At 37.5% G+C, this 21258-nt stretch overlaps 1 protein-coding gene across 1 annotated transcript in view; it reads left to right on the forward strand.

The window, feature by feature from the left end:
- Positions 1 to 15288, forward strand: part of LOC114663125 (sodium/hydrogen exchanger 2-like) — a 38555-nt gene extending 23267 nt beyond the window's left edge. Inside the window, exons 7-13 of the mRNA XM_051935397.1 lie at positions 3421 to 3491; positions 4039 to 4194; positions 9211 to 9307; positions 9682 to 9733; positions 10944 to 11065; positions 14969 to 15032; positions 15146 to 15288. Coding sequence (XP_051791357.1) covers positions 3421 to 3491; positions 4039 to 4194; positions 9211 to 9307; positions 9682 to 9733; positions 10944 to 11065; positions 14969 to 15032; positions 15146 to 15288 — 705 coding nt within the window. The remainder of the gene's footprint in view (positions 1 to 3420; positions 3492 to 4038; positions 4195 to 9210; positions 9308 to 9681; positions 9734 to 10943; positions 11066 to 14968; positions 15033 to 15145) is intronic.
- Positions 15289 to 21258: the final 5970 nt, after the last annotated feature.

The raw sequence follows: 21258 nt of genomic DNA on the forward strand, positions 1-21258 counted from the left end.
CTGTCTGTTTTTCGCTATAGCTCAGATTGTCAAAGCTTGCTGTCTGCCAGTTTGGGGTATTTATCACTTTGTTCTTCATTTAGTTAAGTCCTGATGACTGCTCCATGTTTGAGACACAGTTGAGAGTTTCTGGTTTGAGCTTTACACAGAATAACACACGTGGAGACGAAATGTTAATGGCCTGTTTGCTAATATTGCATGTGCTGGCTCTCAATTGATATATGCATGGTGTATCTGTGGAAGACAGCAAACATTTATACCGCACTTTCAGACAAGGTCAAATTAAGACCCCCACAGGCTACCCTGAATGACTTATCTCCTTAACAGAGAGTTGATCTTTCTTTTAACAGTTCATTTAAATGTGTGGACGCCCAGTCATTTCATCCAATGATTTATTAGGCGGGTTTGGGTGGGAGGAGGGGGTTTATACTCATTATTGGGTGGTATGGCTTGGTCCCAGTTGGTGATTTGAGCTAACGTAAGCATTTTGGTTAAAATGAAAGATGCAACCAGAGCCCCAGGAGCGTGTACCCAGAACACCCTGATGGTAGATCCACCCCTGCTATCAGATGTAAGTACCTAGTGGCTACATAACAATAATGCCTCTTATTTGTCAGGATCATTTTCTGTGTTTTAAGATCAGTATGGATATTTTTTCAATATTTTTGCTTCTTATATTATTTTTTCAATTCCATTCATCACATCATTAATTACAGAATCCTCTGTTAATGTTGTGCTGGTTTCAAAGACACCTTCCTGATGCGATATGTGCCATCTTATTTATGGGCAAGTTGTTATGAAAGCATCTCTTCCAAACTTTAAATAAAAATAAAGGAAAGACTCATTGTTAGTAAAGCAATAAAAGTGAATTATTATGAATTTTTAGGTTCTTGACCCTTGCCTTCTTAACTAGTTGTTGTTTTGTCCAAGTTTCATGGATAGAATAATCCCAAGTCTGCCTTTCTTGTGTCAGTTTCTAGTTTAGCAATTACATCCTGTACCATATCAAATTATTTCAAATCAAAGTTTATTTGTCACATACAATTACACACAGTACAATGTGTAGTGCATTGCTTAGTTACTGAACTCCAAAACTGTGCATTAGAGGAATATAAAAAGACAATAAATAGTCAGTACTGAACTATATAAATATCCATAAATATGGTATGTATGTGAACCACTTGGAAAACTAAACCAACATCACTGGTTTTAATGGAAAGATGTTCTCACTGAATACACAAGAGGCAGGGCCGGATTAAGAGCTTTGGGGGCCCGTAGCACATTTCAAATTTGGGGGCCCTTTTGGTCTGCATCATCTGAAGTTTAGATTCTGAACAGTTCAAACCGGACTAAATAATTATTTTACTCTCGATTATAATAAGAATCTTATAATATTTATGTGAATTTTATGTGTTGGGCCCCTAAAGTTTTGTTGTGTAAGAAATTTACAGTTTAAAAACGTAAAGATAATATTTTTTAAGACCAGTTTTTCAATGCTACACTTTTTCATTAAATATTGGGTCCGCCATTTGGGGGCCCCCGAAACTGCGGGGCCCGTAGCATATGCTACATGTGCCTATTGGTTAATTCGGCACTGACAAGAGGCCTCCTCCATCTGAAATCAGATACTGGTTTTTCCATTTCCAATTAGATGGTTAGACCCAAAAAAAGATTTTTTTTCTCCAGCCCAGTTTTCCACCCAAAATGACTTCCTAAGAATTACCAAATTAATTCTCCATTTTATTTTGTTCTCGAAAAGTAAGCCTACATACTTCTGCATATAAAAGCAATGTTGTTGCACTTTTTGGTTTATTGGTGCTTTGTGTTAATCTGGTGGGCGTTTTAAAAGGTGTGAAAAGAAAGAAAACGGAATTATATAAAAAGTGGAATGTGTGGAAATATGACTCTTAAAGAAAATAACATACAAGGGCTTCTCCATTTTTGATATATTATTTTGTAGTGGCAAGAAATTGTGACATGTATTAACATTGTACAGTATTAAAGCCTGTAAAATACCTTTTTTAATCATTATAAAATAGTTGGTATACACATGCAGCCCAGTGGTCCAAGGTTTAGCATCTCTGATCTACAGCTGCAGGTACTTATACCTGTTCCCTGTTTATACTTTAATGTGCACTTTCTCTCTAGGTTCCGACGCAGTTTCTTGGTGTAGTCCACCTTTCTTCAACATAAAGTTAAGCTGGTTTGATTTATTAGCAATTCTAAACTGCCCTAGCATCAGCCAACTTATTTGTGAGTGACTTTGTGCTTTGTAATGGGTGGACTGGTTATTACCATTAGTGAGACCATTACGACACAAGAAGCCAATTGAGCCAATCAAATGCCACAAATGTGAATACGTATAAGTAATCATGTGTAGAAGATAGCCTGGCTACAGGCAGACAAACAGACCCAGAATGTCCAGAACACACACGTTTATTTCTTTATACTGCCCCGCACACAACACAGTGCTCCAATAACAAGACAATCTTCCCTTTCTTTCCTTTTGCCGCCTCTACTCCTTTCTTCCCAAAATTCGTCCTCCTCCTCCCGACTCTGGCTTCTAAATGGAGTGAGGCGGCCTCCTTTATAGTGCTCCAGGTGTCTCATGCTTAACCTCCGGCAGCACTTCCGGGTGTGGTGGAAGTGCTGCATAGGAACCCCGCTCCTCTTCTGGCAGCACTTCCGGGTGCGGCGGAAGTGCTGTATGCCCAGACTCTGGAGCTGTCCAGGTGCCCCCTGGTGATGACCATGGACCCCCAGCGGGTTGAGCTTCTGAGATCCAAATCTGTGGTCCCGATGTAAACCCAGGGGTCTGCCCTCTAGTGTCCCGGGGGAGGTACTCCTGGTAGTACATCCATTCTCCCAGTCTTCTCTTATAAATGGCCTCCCGTCCGGGTAGGATCCCCGGCTGTCCATCACACATGGCACGAAGTTCAAACAAATTTTTATTAATCTAACATTTAAATGTGCACAATAAGACACAAGTTATGCTCAAACAACACTACAGACTTTTTTATGGAAGGATTTTCTCATTAAGATTATTTGAGGCAACTGAAATACATTCTGTAGGAATACTCTGATAATCTTTAAATTGGCACCCATCTACTGCTTACTGTTTAGGATCACTTTGAATATTTGTCACTGTAAGAAGAATTCTCTTTCAGAAACATCTTCTTGTTAAATGTTTAGTCGCACTACAGTATTCAGGTGCTGCATTCCTGCAAGTAAAATCAGGTCTTTGGTTTGTTTCAAAAGCTTCACATTACTGGCCAGTTACAATTCTTACTTGCAAATTTTTTTGTTGCATGCACCATTTATAAATAATAATTTTCAGTTTCAACATCATGCTTATATCTTCCCATGTCTTCAAATATTGGTGCCTTGTGCATGATAGTAAATGTGTGTATCATATTTTAGCTTCTGGATCATATTGTGGCCGGCATTGAAGACATCAGCGGACACTGGGGCCATCACTACTGGAAAGACAAGTGAGTGAAAAGTAACGGGTTGTTTTATAAAGTCTTGCTTTTATCCACATGTGACTTGGATGAACAGTAATCAATCACGCTGTCCCTCTCTATTTACCTTTTTAAATACACTGGCACAATAGGTAAGCACTATTGCCTCTTGGGTGAAGCATCTCAGCTTTATATTCCATGCCCAGTCTGTGTGAAATTTGAAAGTTCTCCCCATGGCAATATGGATTTTCCTCCTGGTACTCCCACTTCTCCAAAGATGGCCATTGATGAGTTATTCTAAGCTGGCTCTCTCTGAGTGTGGCTGGGAATGTGTAAGAGTGGGCCCTGTGATGGACCAGCCTGGTTACTTCCTGCCATGTGCAGGGATAGGTTCTGGTCTCCTGTGAACCTGAAATGTGTTTCACAGATTGGAGAAACTTATATTTTATCAATATAAAGTCAAATTAAGCAAGACATGTACTAGCACCCTGTAATTACAAATATAAGGTCTGAAAATGAATGGATTGGTTCAAAAAGTGGTTGTATATATGTATCTCTCTCTGTTCTTTTTTTATAGATTTGAATATTATAATAAGAAGTATTTAAAGAGGATTTTGGTGCGTCAAAATAAACAGTCAAAATCCAGCATTGTTCATTTCTATGAAAAACTTGAAAAAAAGCACGCAGTCGAATCGCCTGATTCAGTGGTGCTGACAGATCTGCCCAGAGAACAGTGAGTAGAAAATCATCTGCATCAATATTTCACTTTTTTTCTATTGAAGCCATTAATGCAATTATTTCATTTCTTGGTTATTTTGTTTAAGAAAAAAACGAGAATTTTAGAGAAATATCTCAATTCAGGGAAGAATGCACCGGAATATTTTAATATTTTTAAAGTATCTGTTACACTAGTCCTCACAGGTGGCGCAGTGGTAGTGCTGCTGCTTTGTAGTAAGAAGAGTGTGGGTTCGCTTCCCGGTTCCTCCCTGTGTGGATAGCGCTTTGAGTACTGAGAAAAGCGCTATATAAATGTAATGAATTATTATTACAGATAATGCAATGCGAATCGATATTATGTTGAGAGAAGTTTACAGCAGTAGCATCACATAAGAAATTAATGATACTATAAACAACTAACAGTCTCAACAAAATGCAGTCTTATTTTTCAAAGCAAGTGGGCACATGCCATGCTGAAATATCAGAAAAAAGTGAAGGAGACATTTTCAGTGTTGAAACAGTCGCACCTTGTACTGTGTAAAGTCTATGAGCTTCACTTAAAACTCAGGGAGAAACAAGAACTAAATGCCTTGTTTCAAAGCCATAAACACACCTCTTTGTTATGCACTTATCTCTCTATTGTATAAAAAAATCTTTCAAAGCAACAGGACTTTTTAGGAGACAAGACTTTTTTGAAAAGATTTTTTCAAGTCCCACGAGACAAGAATATTGCCATGAGATTCTTTCAAGTCATGCCCTCCTAGATTTGCCATTCGTATTAAAACGTTAACAGTTTCCCGTTAGAATAGTTTTTGCAAAAACAATTAACAAATCTCAGAGACAAACATTCGAAAAAAGTCATTTTATTTAATAAAGAGAAAGAAATAAAATTCAATCACGGACAGTTATATGTCGTGTTGATGTAAATGTAACACTTCAAATAAAAATTAAAATCTGTTTAAATTGTACATCCGCATACCCATACAAAAGCGGCAGAACTGCAAAGAGGCTGGCCTTGGTGTTGGCAAGCAAAGCGGGCAGGGGGCAAAGATCCCCCTAGTATTATATATATTAAAATAAAAAGTGCAAATTTGAAGAAGGCGGTATATCATTCCTGTCTGCTTTCTTGATAAAGATCTCATTTTGCTATAGTCTAAGTAACTATAGTCCTTTGTCAGCTTCAACACTGCTCTTAAAATGGACAGACAGGAAAACTGTTTATATACACACTGTCAGGTGCACGACCACTGACGCAGGCAGGCATATGTACTACAATATATTGCAGAAGCTACCTACTTCTTAAAAACTGACTGATACTAGCTCAAAAAAAACACACACACACACATACACACACCAGAACAGGCAGAGGAGGACATGAACACCATGCGCTTAGCTTGGTGTTCCATAACCTGTGAGCTAAGAGCTGCGAGGGTCTGCAGGAATAAAGGCAAAATGCTGGTGTGTGGCTCAGCTTTTGCCTCTCACGCCGTGTCCAGATGCCTTGGTTTGGAAAAGGGTCCAGACTGGAGGGCTTAATGACGTTTTAACAAGTCAATACTCAAGCTACAACAGATGGCAGCAAAAGCATGTAGTACCTTTCCCCTTTTATCATTTTGTTTAGATATTGTTTAAAGCAGGGGTCCCCAGGTCCGGTCCTGGAGGGACACAGTGGCTGCAGGTTTTCATTCTAACCCTTTTCTTAAGTAGTGACCTGTTTTTACTGCTAATTAATTTATTTTGAATTAACTTTAACTGACTTGCTCTTGGAACTCAGACCCCTTAATTGTTTCTTTCCCCTTAATTAGCAGCCAAACAATAATGAGATATAAAATGAGCCAAAACACGACCAGCAAACTGTGTCCATCATACAATATCTGAAAATAAAGAAAGATGAAGGTCTCAGGAATGGTGATCTGCTCAGGTTCCCAAAACATTATAACAGTACTCTTAGAAAGGAGAAATTCCAACAATTTTGGAAATGTATGCTCTTGCACAATGAGAACAGGAACAATTAAAGAATGGGTTTAATTAACGACAAGACTGTTTGGCGTGAAATTGGTTGGAGTTTGAGGCCCTGACTTAGTCGGTCTCTTGTTGGCTCACTCACTTCACATTTCATTTCTGTTTGGGTGCCATTTAAGGAAAGAAAATAGGCAATTCAGAGGAATGATGAAGAAATTCTAGGGAACAAATCTTAAAAAACAAGTCAATTAAAATTAATTCAAAAGAAGTTAATTAGCAGCACAAAGAGGTCACTAATTAAGAAAAGAGTTAGAATGAAAACCTGAAGCCACTGTGGTCCTTCAGGACTGTGGTTCAGGACCCCAATTTAAAGAATTTGCCAAATAAGTTTTAATAAAGTGTTACTGACATTGCAATCTTGGCATTTTCAACACCTGCCCCTGTAAGTGTGTTTTCTAAATTTCTCTCTGGGTGTTTACACTTCAAAGGTCCTCATTCTATGCAGCCTATATAGCAACCCATACTTTCAGTCAGTTAGTCATTGTCCAACCTGCTATATCCTTACACAGGGTCTGCTGGAGCCAATCCCAGCCAGCACAGGGCACAAGGCAGGAACAAACCCCTTGGCAGGGCGCCAGCCCACCGCAGGGCACACACACTCACACACCAAGCACACACTAGAGACAATTTAGGATCGGCGATGCACCTAACCTGCATGTCTTTGAACTGTGGGAGGAAGCCCACGCAGACACGGGGAGAACATGCAAACTCCACGTAGGGAGGACCCGGGAAGCGAACCCAGGTCTCCTTACTGCAAGGCAGCAGCACTACCACTGTGCCACCCCATACTTTCAGTACAAACTAAATACTTGCATTTGTGTGTAAATGCGGGCTACAGCTTTGTAAAATAAGGAGATATAGAAAAAAATCATATGCGGTTTCTATTAAAATATTCACCCCATTTGAAGTTTTAGATTTTATTATTAAACAGTACAACATTGAATCATAGTGGAGTTACTTTGACATTGATCAACTGAAAGGACTGTTTAATGTCAAAGTGAAAATAGATCTTGTCAGAGTGGTTTAAATTATTTACAAATGTAAAACACAAGATAATTCTCTTCAAGTCAGTATGAACCTTTAGCAGCCATGAAAGCTTTGAATCTCATGAGCTTAGCACCTCTGGACACTATTGGGTCCCTATTCTTCTTTGTAAAACTGTTCGAGGTCTGTCATTTTGCATGGGGATCATGAGTGAAAAACCCTTTTCACGTTCAGTCCCAGATACTCAGCTGGATTGATGTCTAGACTCCAGAATATTAATCTTGTTGTTTTTAAGCCATTCAGAGTTGTTGTCTTGCTGAAAAACATGTCTTCTCCCAAGGCGCAGGTTTCTTGCAGACTGCTTTGTGTTTTTCTCCAGAGGTTTTCTGGATTTTGCTGTAGGCTGTTTATTATATCACAAGCCCTCCTTCCAGAGCCTTCTGTAGAGAATCATCCCCACAACATGATTCTGCCATTACCATGTTTCACAGTGGGGATGGTATGTTTTTGATAGTCTACAGTGTTCAAGCACAATGTTTAGTCTAATGGCTGAAAGGCTGAATTTTAGTCACATCAGGCCCTAGAACTTTCTTCTAGCTGACTTCAGAGTCTACCAAGTGCCTTCTGACAAACTCTCACTGAGATGTTATGTGTGTGGCTTGCTCTTTGCCACTCTCTCATAAAGATGCAACTGTTGAAGCACCCGGTCAACAGTTTTTATATGCACAGTCTCTCCAATCTAAGCACCTCCATCTTGAAACTAATGACTTGTTTCTCTTGGTGGCCATTCTCACTAGTTTTCTTCTGGCACAATTACTTTTTGTTGTGGAGAACCTGCTATAGGCATATTTACAGTTGTGCCATACTGCTTCCATTTCTTAATGATTGATTTAACTGGACTCTAAGGGATATTCAGTGACTTGGATATTTTCGTGCCTCCATCTTCTGACTTGTGCTTTTCATCGAGCTGCTTGGATTGTTCTTTTGTCTTCATTGCATAGGTAAGGCCACCATACTAACTCAGCCCAAGCTGGATCTTCCAGATATGGCACATTTATACAGTACTACAGCCAACTGTAAGCCCAGACAAGTGATCTCCATTGAGCTAAAAATGTGACTTCCAAAACCAACTGGCTGCACCGCTATATAAATTATTATGTGTTATATATTTATAATTAATTTAAATCGCTTTTCAGAGATGTTGCAATGTTAACATGAAAGAGCATTTTTCTGTTGAACAATATCAAAAAAGCCAAATTAAACCCATTACAATTCAGTGTTGTATAACAATAAAATGTGAGAACTTATAAGGATGTGAATATTTTTTAAAGACACTGTATATGCCTGCATAATCATTTAAAGCACTGACATACTAATTGTAGATTATTTTTGCAGGACGCTACAGCAACACAAACCTTTGATACCCGCTTTTCCAAGCCTACAAGAGCACAAAGTGCCACCCAATGAAGCATGGCTGGCAGTTTTAACCTAGGCTGGAATGCAGATTGGGCAGAGCAAAAAAAAACTTCTGAGCCAAAATAAGCTAAATAAAAGTATGCGATATTCATTAAAGTCTAAAATTCAAATTCAAGGCAAAAAATAGAATTCAAATGGCACATAACCGCAAAGTATGGCACTAGCAAATGTATCCAAAACAGGATCAAAAGGTGCATGCAAAAGCACAGGAAGACTGAACAGTATGCAATAAAACAAAGAACTCTGTCAAAATGTTTTACAGGGCAGAGGCTGCACTGCCAGAGTGAAGCACTTCATTCAAACTCCCATTTTTATTCCTCTTGCTCCTTCCATCACATGTCTACCTTCTCACTAATTTTATATAACAACACTGGCAGGAGGAGCCAAAGGTAAACTACAGACAAAGAAAGAGCTAGGGGATACAGACTACTAATAGAACTGTACATATCTGGTAAGATGGTTTTTGACCAGTAAATAGGTCACATTTATTTGGGGATTTTTTGAAACTGCGCTCAATGAAATAATACTTTTATCATTTTCTGTCCTGCAGAAGACAACTAGAAACATCTCCACTCCAGCTTCAACCAGGAGAGCTTGACACCATCAAATCTATTCTATCACATAGTTTGCACCATATCAGGAGAAAGGTAATTTTTTTTTTTTTAACGAACATTTCATTGGATTAACAACTTAAATAAATAGGTTGCTGAATGGAAAGATGACTAATTATGATGTTTAATAAATCAATGAAATAAGAGACTAAATAAGTTGGTCTACATGGCTGCACCATAGTCTGGGTTGGGGTGTGTGTATCCTGTATAAGAAGACTGCTTGATCTCCTCAAGTTCACCTGAGATTGTTTTGAGGCTCAGGGCTCAACTTACACCCTAAAACAATCAGATAAGTTAGTCGATGACACTAAAATTTCACAAAGGACATGACTACATTTGATTCTTCCTTTCCACCAAGTTACATGCTCTGCAGCCACAACCACAAGCAGTGACTGAATATTTGTAAATAAAACTTTCTTACTAATATTTATTACTTAGGGGACCTGAGCATCTTCCACAAACATTCACACATTAACGAAATAACAATTTAGTGTCCCAGTTTATATGTAGGAGTTTGCGAACCCGGGTCCCCTAACTGCAAGGCAGCAGCGCTACCCACTGCGCCACTGGAGACAAAAATCATAAACAAAAATTTCAGAGCAAAAGTCAAAACTGAAAGAAATATTTAGAATTGAAATTTCTGTAAAAACAGAAATTTGAAAAGGGGTTTTGAATCTGCAGCTTGGATAAGGAAGTGAAATTCTGGATGGCCTTTTAACCTGTCACATCATTATGAGTGTGTCATAACCTCCGAGGACAATGTTTGAGGCAGGCTTCATGATGGGAACCTAAAAAAGTGGAGATTATGAAAGTACAAAACGGCAGATGAAACAGAACAAAATATTTTATAACTATAAAAACAGTTTGAATTTCAAAAATAAATATCAGATTCATATTCAGAGACTGAAAAAACACTTAAAATGACTGTCAGATCTCAGAAATTCACGGAGAAAAACATATAAAAAAATAGAAAGATATACCAAATCCTAATAGTGTCATATGCCACCATCTTAAATAGGTTGTGCTATGATGACATCCTCTGTCACATAGTTTCCCCACCAAATGACTACTAGTAGGTGAAGGGAAAAATTCAAACACCATTAACGTTAATGCACATTAATATTTATTAAACTTGCCCTGAGGTGACTCTGCACACCAGACAGTTGCAAAAATGTAACATTTTAGTTCTGGCACAATAATTATGACAACTGTCTTCTTTGGGTTTTCTGGTATACAAACTCATGTCTGCACCCTAGTTGCAGTGCAGGAAACAATTCAAGTAACTAATCGGGCTTCCAATTATAAGGGTGTCTTTTGTTCATAGCAGTCTCGCTCAGTTTGAACCCCATTGCACAAGCAGACTGCTTTAACAGGAAACAAGTCTTCTTAACCATGTAAACACTGTTTGGAACCAAGCAGCTCTGACTATTTCAAGTAAATCTATCAGGTCACACAGTATCTGCTTCTTAGAAAGACTGACAAGTAACTAGATTGAGCACATACTATGCTGAAAATAGGATGCAATTTTTTTAACAGAAAGATTGTTTCTCTAGGCTGCAGGTGCCCCATTTTCTTTTGACTTCTTCCAGCTATGTAGCAGACTTTCAGAGTACTTAATGAAACAAACTGAAATGTCTCACGTATCCTAAACGTTTCACAATGTGTTTTTCACAGGCTCCTGCCTATAGCAGGCACACTCTCCAGCCAGATGTGAATTCAGATGAAATGAAAGAGATTCAGTTCAGGAGACATTCCTGTCAAAGCAGACAGGACAACCAAGACAACAATAAGCTGGTAGGTAATTTTGCATGAAATCTGTATGTCATTTATGGAGCAAACCAAAATACAGTGCGGTAACCAAATTTTTAAGTCTTAAAGCTGGATGGAGGAACACCACAAATTTTTTAAATATAAAGTTCACATGCTTACATCACAATTATCTAAATCATAATACTGAATCTTTGTCAGAATCTGTCTGCTCCTAAAGGTGTGACTAGAGAGCAGAGATTTGAATTCTTATCACAATACAGAAAAAGATAACAAAAAAATAAAGACCCCTAATAACTCACATTGGAGGATGGCAAGCAGAATCCACCCTCAGATTTTTGTGATATATGCAAAGCCAGTGACCAACCTTAGTGGGGAAACTCTAGAGCAGGTTTCTTAAACTGTGGATCACTACCCAAAAATGCTTGCATGCTGACTGTTGTATTTAATGAAAATAGGGTGTAGATAGTTTTGAAAGTGAGCGACAATAGACCGCTCAACACAGGCGACAGTAGGTTGATTAAATTGTCTTGATTGCTCCAATGATTGTCCTCCACACCCATGAAAGGAATCTACAATTCTCCAAGGGAGAGCATCACAACGATAATTCACTACCCAAAAGTGTTTGCAGTTTGACTGTTGTATTTAATGAAAACAGAACACAGATAATTTTCAAAGAAAGTGACAGTAGGTCGCTCAACATAGGTGACAATAGGTTGATTAAGTCGTCTTGATTGCTCCAAAGATTGTCCTCCAAACCCGAGAAAGGAATCCACAATTCTCCAAGGGAGAGCATCACAACGATCATCCAGAAGAAGAATGGTTTGTGACAAAAACAATTTAAGAAACCTAGAGGGTGGCAGTGGTATTATGTGTACCTGAAACCTGAACTATGGCTGCATACTGAGTATTAGTCATTTACGTAAAGGTATTAAGAAATCAGGGACTAGAGTAGAGTTGTTCTAGGTTCAGAATTGACCACAAACGTGACCCCAGAAACAAGTATTGATGGAGCGTTTCTTTTAGAAAGTGGAGAACTGGGAGAAAGAAACAGATTCTAAAGTTCATTGACAGAAAGTGGAAAAGAGAGCTTTAAAAGTGAAGGAAGAAAGCTGTGAGTGTGAGGCTCCCATTTAATAATTAATGCACTGTCAGTTAATATGACCATAGATGTTGTCTAGGTGTTTTTGTTATCTCCCTTAATGGATCACTCCATTTCAGCCTTCACTTTTATGGCTTTTATATGACAAGTGACCTAGTCAGCTTACCTAAGAAAATGTTTCTGTTCTGTTGAAGTCTGCATATTTAAAACTGAAACAGTACAGGATGCATTTTGGGCAGAAGGTATTCAATTTGAAAGTGCGGGAAGGTGTTGAAATAACAAATGAAGTGAGCATTATCATAGAATTCCAAGTAAGGTAATAAACATCACAGCACTACATCACGATAACTGGTTGTGAAATAAGAGAGTGAAGAATTCATCTTGCCTGTGAATGTTAAGTTCAAAAGAAATTCACGGAGCTTCTTAACTGCCTTTAAGAAATTTGATGTCATCGATTAAATGCCTTTGTGGGTTTTTCTTTTCAAATTCCCTCAGATTTGTGCTTCAAATCCAAAGACCTTCTCAGTGGGTCACTCTTTTGAACAAAACATCCAGTATTGCTACAAAAATATAAACCCCTAAAGCAAGTTAGGTCTTTGATTCTTATTAGTTGATGTTGTTCATCTTCTATTTTATGATTTTTTTTCCCTCCTTGAAACACTTTGTTTGCTTTCAAGATTGTCCAAGACTTTCTCAGTTGTTTTGCTACTTCTTCATTATTTGCTCTGTTTCCAGTGGTGGTGTAATCTGCAAATTTCCAAATTTTACTGTCTATATCTGAAATTAATTTCATTAAAATAAAGAAAAAGCAATGGTGTTAGGACAGATCCACAAGAAATTCACAAACCTCAGTCTCTGAAGTTTCTGCTGATGCGGGTTTTATGTTTTGTGCAGAATTATTGGAGCGTTTTCTATATGCTTTCATTTTGATTACTGTTCTGCTGAGCTATTGAAACAATTTGAATAAAATTGTTTGCAGTTGCAAGTTCTTTCAATTCAAGATATTTACTGGATGTTGTTTAAAATACATATTATTTTCTTATAATTAATTTTCTCATTTATTTTTAATAACTGATTCTGTGATTTTACTCTGCAAGGCTTTAAAATCAATATTGAGTGATTGATATAATTCTGAACTGACAATGTTTAATCATGAAATGAGTTGAAGCCTCCAACCTTTCATGTGCCTATCAAACAAATGTATTCCTTGTATTAATAATAAATACTGTATTTGATGTATTTACTTCATCCTCATAAAAATAGTTGTGCCAGCTGCGGCGCCGGTTGGCCATCGTATAGCATCAGTTAATCATTTTTTAAGAAGAATATACAGAGAAGATGCAGGATTTTTATTAAAGTAGCTTTTATTTTTTTCAGGAAAGGATGGTTCCAATTGCTAACATTCAGTTTAATCCAACTCTTAGTTTTGTAGTTGTATTTGTCGAGGGTTTCCAAAATCATTTAAAAGCAACTACGAGAAATATAAGCACTAAGTGTAACTCTTGTATAAAAAAAAATCCAAGTCTCTTCATTTTAAAAGATTTTGTGGCATTCAAAGCTAACAATTCATGCAACAAAATAAAGAAGAAAGTTGATAATACACATGAAAAGAAAAAAGAAAACTTCTTGTCCATGACGTTTCATTTAAGACATTTCTATATGTTTTCACATACACTAGGACCCTCATAACGTAACGTTTACATTCAGAATACCGTATGCCTTTTTACCTTTCTGTCTAACAGTTGATGTTTCTATCTAGCTGTCTACCTACAATCTGTGATCATTCTGTTGTCTAAATACAGGAATGTACCAGAGCATTCAGGCTGTTCTATTAACATGTTAGCTTACAGGACATAAAACAGAATCATCCATTATCTACAGTATGTTACTAAGTGAAATTAAGGAAAAATATACATGAATTTACCATTAACATTAACTTAAAAGGTTTGGTTCTTGTTATGATGTACAGCATAGTCAATAACCAGTTTAAACATGTCTAGCTTGTACTTTTGCCATTTTCTTCCCATTCAGTGAGTCTGCTGTTGGTGAGTTTAAGCTGCTTCCTCTGTTTCGTCATTTTTGTTTTCAGTGGTCTAACATCCCACCTAAAGTATGTGATTGCCTTGTGTGTATTAGTGTTAGAATAGGCTTTAGACTTTGCAAACCTAACTAAGAACAATTCCAAAAAACACATGGATGCATTCGTCATTTTTTACTCATTTAGAAAGGAACTAATTCACAATGAACAAGTGAAAGTGTGAATGCTCTGTCTGCTCTTTTTAATTCCCAGTCTTATCAGATGTATTGTGGGAGCCTCCACTTGCTACATGAATTGAATGCAGCCCTGTGAAATAACATCGTGGAATAAAAACATGTTATTTGTCTAATTTAACTAAATGTTAACCCATTTATCCAATAAGTACAGTGCTTGATTCTGCATTTTCTGAAGAAAAAGGAAAAAGGAAGGCAATTAAGCATGGAGAACATTTAATGCCCAGAAATAGCTTTTCATGAAGTACTGATCTTTCACATAAAAAGCAGCTAGCTGCATTAATGTAATGTGCTTTATGATAAAATGTAATGGTCTCATTTCTGTATTTATCCAGTCTCATTTAAGTAAACCGTTCAGTAAGTACAGTAAACAAACTTACCGCTGACAGAAGAACAGGGAAAGCTTGATCGAAATTATGTTACAGCCTTCAAGGTGGCTTTATGTCTTCAGTTTTGCTCTATTAATGAATCCATTCAGTTTTTGTTGAATCATTTTATTTTCTTCACTTTTCTTTCCGCCTGCTAAACATACTGCATTTTTACTCTTTGTTCATCAGAATGACACCAATCAGATATATTCAGGATGCACAAGACAGAAGCAATTAACCAGATCATGCACCAGTAAGTTCACAATTCATTTATTTTGATGCAGTTTATGATGAAGTAAAGGTTGCTTGTATTATGAATCTTCTTTATAACAACATAATGGAAACTTTTCCTATTTCTCTTCACAGTAGGGCCAGAATACAAATCAGATCAGCTCCATCCTACAGAAGCTACTCACCCTGCTGACAGGAGCATACATAGGGGAGACCATCCACCCTCATGGACGACTGATAATCAGCAGGATAAACCTAGCATCTCTTTTGAAAAATAAGACGTAACAAAAAAAAAAAAAAAAAAATTTATTATATTATAATCATTATAAATGTAAAGCCATGTTCAAAACTGATTTACTATCGACCCAGAAGGAAATGCATTAGCATTCTAGGTTTTGCAATGCCAATTACCTGTCAGGCATTTATTATACCAAAAGTGGAAATACAATTGAAAGAACAGAACTAAGTGTGGCCTTCAAAAATGTATTTTAAATTTTGCAGATTACATCTTGCCTGAAGAAGGGGCCTGAGTTGCCTCAAAAGCTTGCATATTGTAATCTTTTTAGTTAGCCAATAAAAGGTGTCATTTTGCTTGGCTTGTCTCTGAAAATATAGAAAGTCAAAAATTTATTTTAAAGTTTGCTGAAAATATAGAAAATGCATTTACAAAATGTAAATGGATTGTGGGTCTATGGCAAAGGGATGGAGACCAGTCCTTTACCAATCTATCTGCGCAGCTTGCTTACTTCATTTGGCCCAAAGTGTTCAATTTGGTTGACTCAGTTTTCAACAGGTCTGCTTTTTAAATGAAGTGAAATGGAGCCCTCTTGTGGTCGTAGATGAAAATTAAAATTTATTCCCATTAAGGCTTTTTTCTCTTATTTCACTGTTTTTTCTAGTTTTTCTCCTACCTCTCAAAGACATGCACGTTAGATTGGAGATTCTTAAGCGGACGTTGAGTGAGTGGCTGGAGTCCTGCTATGCTCCCTGATGTAAATAAATGAACGAATGGATGGATTAAGGCTTAATGTCCCACAGTGCTTCAATAAAAAATAATAGTTTAAAGTCAACTTTATTGTTTAAAGTATGATTAAATGGCAATATATCTCAAAATAAGCATTTTCTGCCAGACTTTACTTAAACCACAGTATATTTTACTTAGATATTCATTTTTTTATTAATGAATTCATTGATCAGGGACCTTTACTCTACTCTGTTCAGTTTTGAATAATCATGTAATTGCTTAAACTTAAATAACTGCATTGGCAAATACCTGATGGCTGCAGTTTTTGCTTTCCTCTACCCCTGGCCATTTGATTATACCATAAATTTTCACATCGGTCTCTTACTTTTGACTCTGTTGTAGCACCCTAGAAGATTATTTGAATCTTTGTTATGAAAAATAAACAGTTTTGGTTCAAGTATTATTTATTTTACATATACTGTAGATACATTCTTTTCTTGATTTATATTTGCATCAGCTTCAAGGAAACTGATTTACTGTTAAAACGAGGGTGAATGTTTCTTTGAAGACTAATTCCTGTTCTTCAAGGCAGTTCTGCTTGGTTGGTAAATGCAGACAAGGAAGGCGCGAAAACTAAAAAAAAAGAGCCGGAGACTAGGATGCGTGACGGCGTGTAGAGAAAGCGTGGAGGATGAATGTAAAAGTACGGGAAGTATAATAGTAAAAAAAGTGAGTAACAAGAAAAAAAATGACGACAGTCACAGGTCTTGGTGAAGGACATGATAGTTCTGAATGTGTTTGGGGAACCAATTTGAAGACAGATTGGAGGTTTGGCATCATGGTCACAAACTAACAGGAGCCTGGATGAAGTGGCACTTGGCATGTTTCGCTACAGTCAAGAATAAAAAAGAGCTTCTTAAACTTCTTCTTTCGGCTACTCCCATTTAGGGGTCGCCACAATAGTTCATTTGTCTCTATCTTTGCCTTGTACATCATTATTTACCACCATGCCTTCATGTCCTCCCTCACCACATCCATAAACCTCCTCCTCTTTGGCCTTCCTCTTTTCCTCTTGCCTAGTGGTTCCATCCTCAACATTCTTTTTCCGATGTACCCCTCATCTCTCCTCTGCACATGCCCAAACCATCTCAATCTAGCCTCTCTCCCTCGGTCACCAAACTGTCGTACCTGTGTTATTCCTCTAAAACACTTGTTCCTAATCCTGTCTACCCTCGTTAAAAAAGAGCTTCTTAAACAGACTGGGATTATTCTAGTGTATTCTCTTGGTCTAATTGCAGCTTGTTGGCAACAATAAGACTGTAAGTAAAAGATTTTATTTTTGTCATTTCATCGGAGCTCCAGCGTGTGCTTACTGTATACAGCAACCACAACAATTAAAGACACCAGTCACTTTACTATTGTAACATGATAACAGTATTAATATATTATATTTATAATATATAATAATTAATATATTCTTTACATCTTTGTGCCTAATTAAAGACTTATGTTAAAATTTAGTACATTGCTGTTTGATTTTGGATTTAAGAATGGAATGCCTGCTGAATAATGAATAGATTATACTTTTGGTTTGTTTATTGATGAAGTTATTTTATATGAGAAGGTGGATATACTTAAATTTAGGATACGTTTTTATATTCTTGAGATAGTGTTTTTTTTTTATTGAATACTTCATTTTTCTTAGCAGAAGCCAGTCTTTAGGTCATTTATTTGCAGATATCGTTATCACTGTTCCCATGCAATAGGTGAGAAGTTACTAAGTTCTTTTTGAATAGGGGCAACAGTGAGAGCGTTACACCACAACCATAAATGGCTTTTTTCTTTTTAATTTCTATTGCTATTTATAAAGCACTTTCAGCTGCATTTCTGTGCTATATGTTGTTGTTGACAAATTAGTTGTACAAAATCCCTCACCGCAATGGGAATGAATGGGCCTAATCTGATCTGCACCACTGTTGGAGAACAACATCATTCACCATGCCCTGTCCTTTTCTTTTCAGTGGCTTCATCTTAAAGTCAAAGCTACTGCTGTTTGAGGGAGACTGAAACCAACACCTGGTGACATGCAGCTGTGGCCCTAAAGACATAGTTTGGTTTGTCTTAGCAAGCTGATTTGCTACATACGATACCATTTCATAATCCTGATTAATCAAATCTAATCCAGTGAAAAGCAGACCTTTCCACAGACCCAGTCATACCAGTTTAGAATCATCAATCCAACCTGCACAGTGAGGGTATACCGCTTGTTCCGTTGTTCCGCTCCGAGTGCCAGCTATTTAGGGGCGTCCAAACTACGGTAGTTTCCTTGTTTTTTTTGTTCCTTAAGGAGGCGCAAAAAAAAAATTTCATTCAGCTTTGGGGTGTCAAATTTTTCACCGCCCCTGACAACATGAACTCCAATTTATTTTTCAGCTTTAGGGCGTCAAATTTTTCACCGCCCGGGCAACATGATCTCCAGCTACACCACTGATGTATAGATATGAATTTAATACACAAATTTTACAATAAATTTTCATTTTTTATTATAAGTATACATTTATTGTAAGTATACATACATAAAAACTATACTTTTACGCAATCTTAATAATTATTATAACATAATGACTGATTAATGTGATACCTGCGCTTGTTTCAATAAACACAAAAGTTTTATATTCGGCTCAATATTTGACAGCGCAACCCGAAGTTCTTGGTCAAGATCTTTTAAGCATGACCGCTTATCATTTTTAATTAACACAAGAGTTGTTTGTCTTTTTTGCCGTAACTGGGATGGTTTGAATTTAGATGGCGATTTAGTTTACTGGGTGCCATTGCCTCGTTTGATAGCTGATCACCGCAAATGATGCATTGTGGCTTTGGAGCCGTTTCGTCACCACACCACGAGAATCCATATCGAATGTAGTCTTCGTTGTACTTCCTTTTCACAATCTTCTTTGTTTTTTTTGCAACACTTGTGCTGGGTTCTTCATCATCTGTACGTGAAGACGAATCTTTTCCACGTAAAAATTTATCTATATTTAAAGGGGTATAAAACTAAATATGAATCACACGAAGAACGTTAACCATACACAATTCAGCAACACAACTAATAGTAATGAATGATAACTACTGTCGCAAGACGAGTGAATGCGACGTAGCACGACTAATACGTCGGCTTGAATTGAATCTAGGTGAGGGCACGGAGCGATCTGCCTAGCAAAGCATACTACGGAGTTGTCTGGCGACTACGTAGGGCCTACGTCGTAGGCGACAGGCGATGGGATTTATTATTTCAGAGAAATGACACATAAAATTATGAAACCTTTAAAAGGCTATTTACGCGAATATTTCATTGCACGTATTCTCGTTATTGTGTTTCTAAGGAGGACCGTTGAAATATTATTTAGTTAGAAAATTGTCTTATTTGACCGCGTCACACCTGTATCGGCTCAAGGCACACCAGTGTGCCGTGGCACACCGGTTGCGGAGCACTGCTTTAGGGTACGATTCATCTTTTCTGGCCATTCCTTTAAATATCACTAATCTGACTGAAAGGGCATTTTCTAAACTTAGTAACCCTAGGTCTGATTTAGGTTTGTGTTTATTCCTTAATTCTTTATCAGATATTTATTTTCAAATTATCTCCTACATTTCTGTTCCTAGATAATCCACTTTTGTTACTTTATTTTTTTGGCTTGTAAAATCAAATAATTCTTTCCAAAATTTCCATATCTTTTTGTTTATCACATTGGTATTTATATAAACATTTTAGCACCTGTTTGTAATAGTCTGGAGCACTAAAGACCACTGGTTTACTATTAAGCAGATTGTACAGCTTTACTCTCCCTAACTCATTGACTATTTGATATTTTATAATTTCTTCTAATTTAGCTAATTGATTTAACAAAATATTAACTGCTTTTGCTGTTGTGGCCAGCCAGGGGTGCTCCAGCTCCCAAAACCTAACATAAACAGACACAGGCACAAGTCTCTGCAACAAGGCTTTTTATGTTGCTGTGGGAAACTCTTACCTAAGTGTTTCCCATCTGCACACAACACAGCACAAACAAAGCACCAAGCACAATAAAAAGCAGCACTTTGTCTTCTTTATCTTTCTCCACTTCTTTCTGACTCTGTCTGCCTCAACTCCTCCTCTAGCAAGCTTCGTCACCTTAATCCTGGAGCAGTGGCGGCTGGTTTCTTATGTGTAATATCTGGGAGTATTTCTATGGGTGTCCCGTAGGCTTGGTCTGGAAGCACTTCCGGGTGTTGTGGGAGCCAGATGAAGCGGGGCTCTGAAGTCCCTGCAGCACCCCTTGGTGGCTCTCCTGGAACCAAACAGGGCTGAGCCACCAAACTCCAAATCCCAGCATGCCCTGTAGGAATCTGGGATGCTTTAGCAACCTGAGGAACTGCCATTTAGTATCTGGGGGAGACAATGCCTTGAGCATGCTTTCTCTCCTGGTCCTTCCATTAAGGAAGTGTCCTGGCCGGGCAAGGGTACCAGTTGTCCTCCACACTGTATATTTTAAATGTGCATTTTTATTATATATGGGAAACCTTTACCTCCTTTACTTTGTTCTTTCATTATTGATTCTTGCATCTTTTTCAAATTTGAAGCCTCAAAAAATCATAAAATATTTCCTTGTAATCCATTTTAGAACTTTACTTGGCGGGTGAAAGACTGCAGCTTCATACAGTGTTTTGGTAGAATTACTGCCTTAATTAAGATTACTTTCCTTAATGACCATAACCCTACACATCTGGGGACAACTCATTTAAACGTTTATAGTGAATCACGGCAAAAATCCCCCGCTGAAAAGGCACTGCCCACAGGGTTTCTTCCTAAAAACCTGCCCACCTCAATTTATTCCCCTTTAAATTGCTGGGGTGTGACTGAAAATGCAATCGCAGCAAACCGAAAAAGAAACTGAAGAAAAGACTTGACACTAAAAGGAAACAAAATGGCTACAATTGCTGCTATCAGTTAAAGAGCTCAGTAACTCAAGTTACTTGAAATTTAGACATTAATTTATATATCTGTCTGTAATCTTGGCTATTGCATCAATTCTTGGTACAACAACAGCAACTATAGTCTTAGAGAGATACTGTAGTCTTTATATTCATTACACACTATGTGTTAAAGTGCTGCAACTATATGAATGGTGTGGCACTTACCACTAGAGAGTAATGTTAACTTTCATTAGTTATTTGTGTAAACTGTGCAGCCTCATCCGTGGTCTGTGATAATGCTGCAATGTTTTTTGTCGCATAAACTGTATGG

Source organism: Erpetoichthys calabaricus, chromosome 12, assembly GCF_900747795.2.
Source record: "Erpetoichthys calabaricus chromosome 12, fErpCal1.3, whole genome shotgun sequence".
NCBI lineage: Eukaryota > Metazoa > Chordata > Cladistia > Polypteriformes > Polypteridae > Erpetoichthys > Erpetoichthys calabaricus.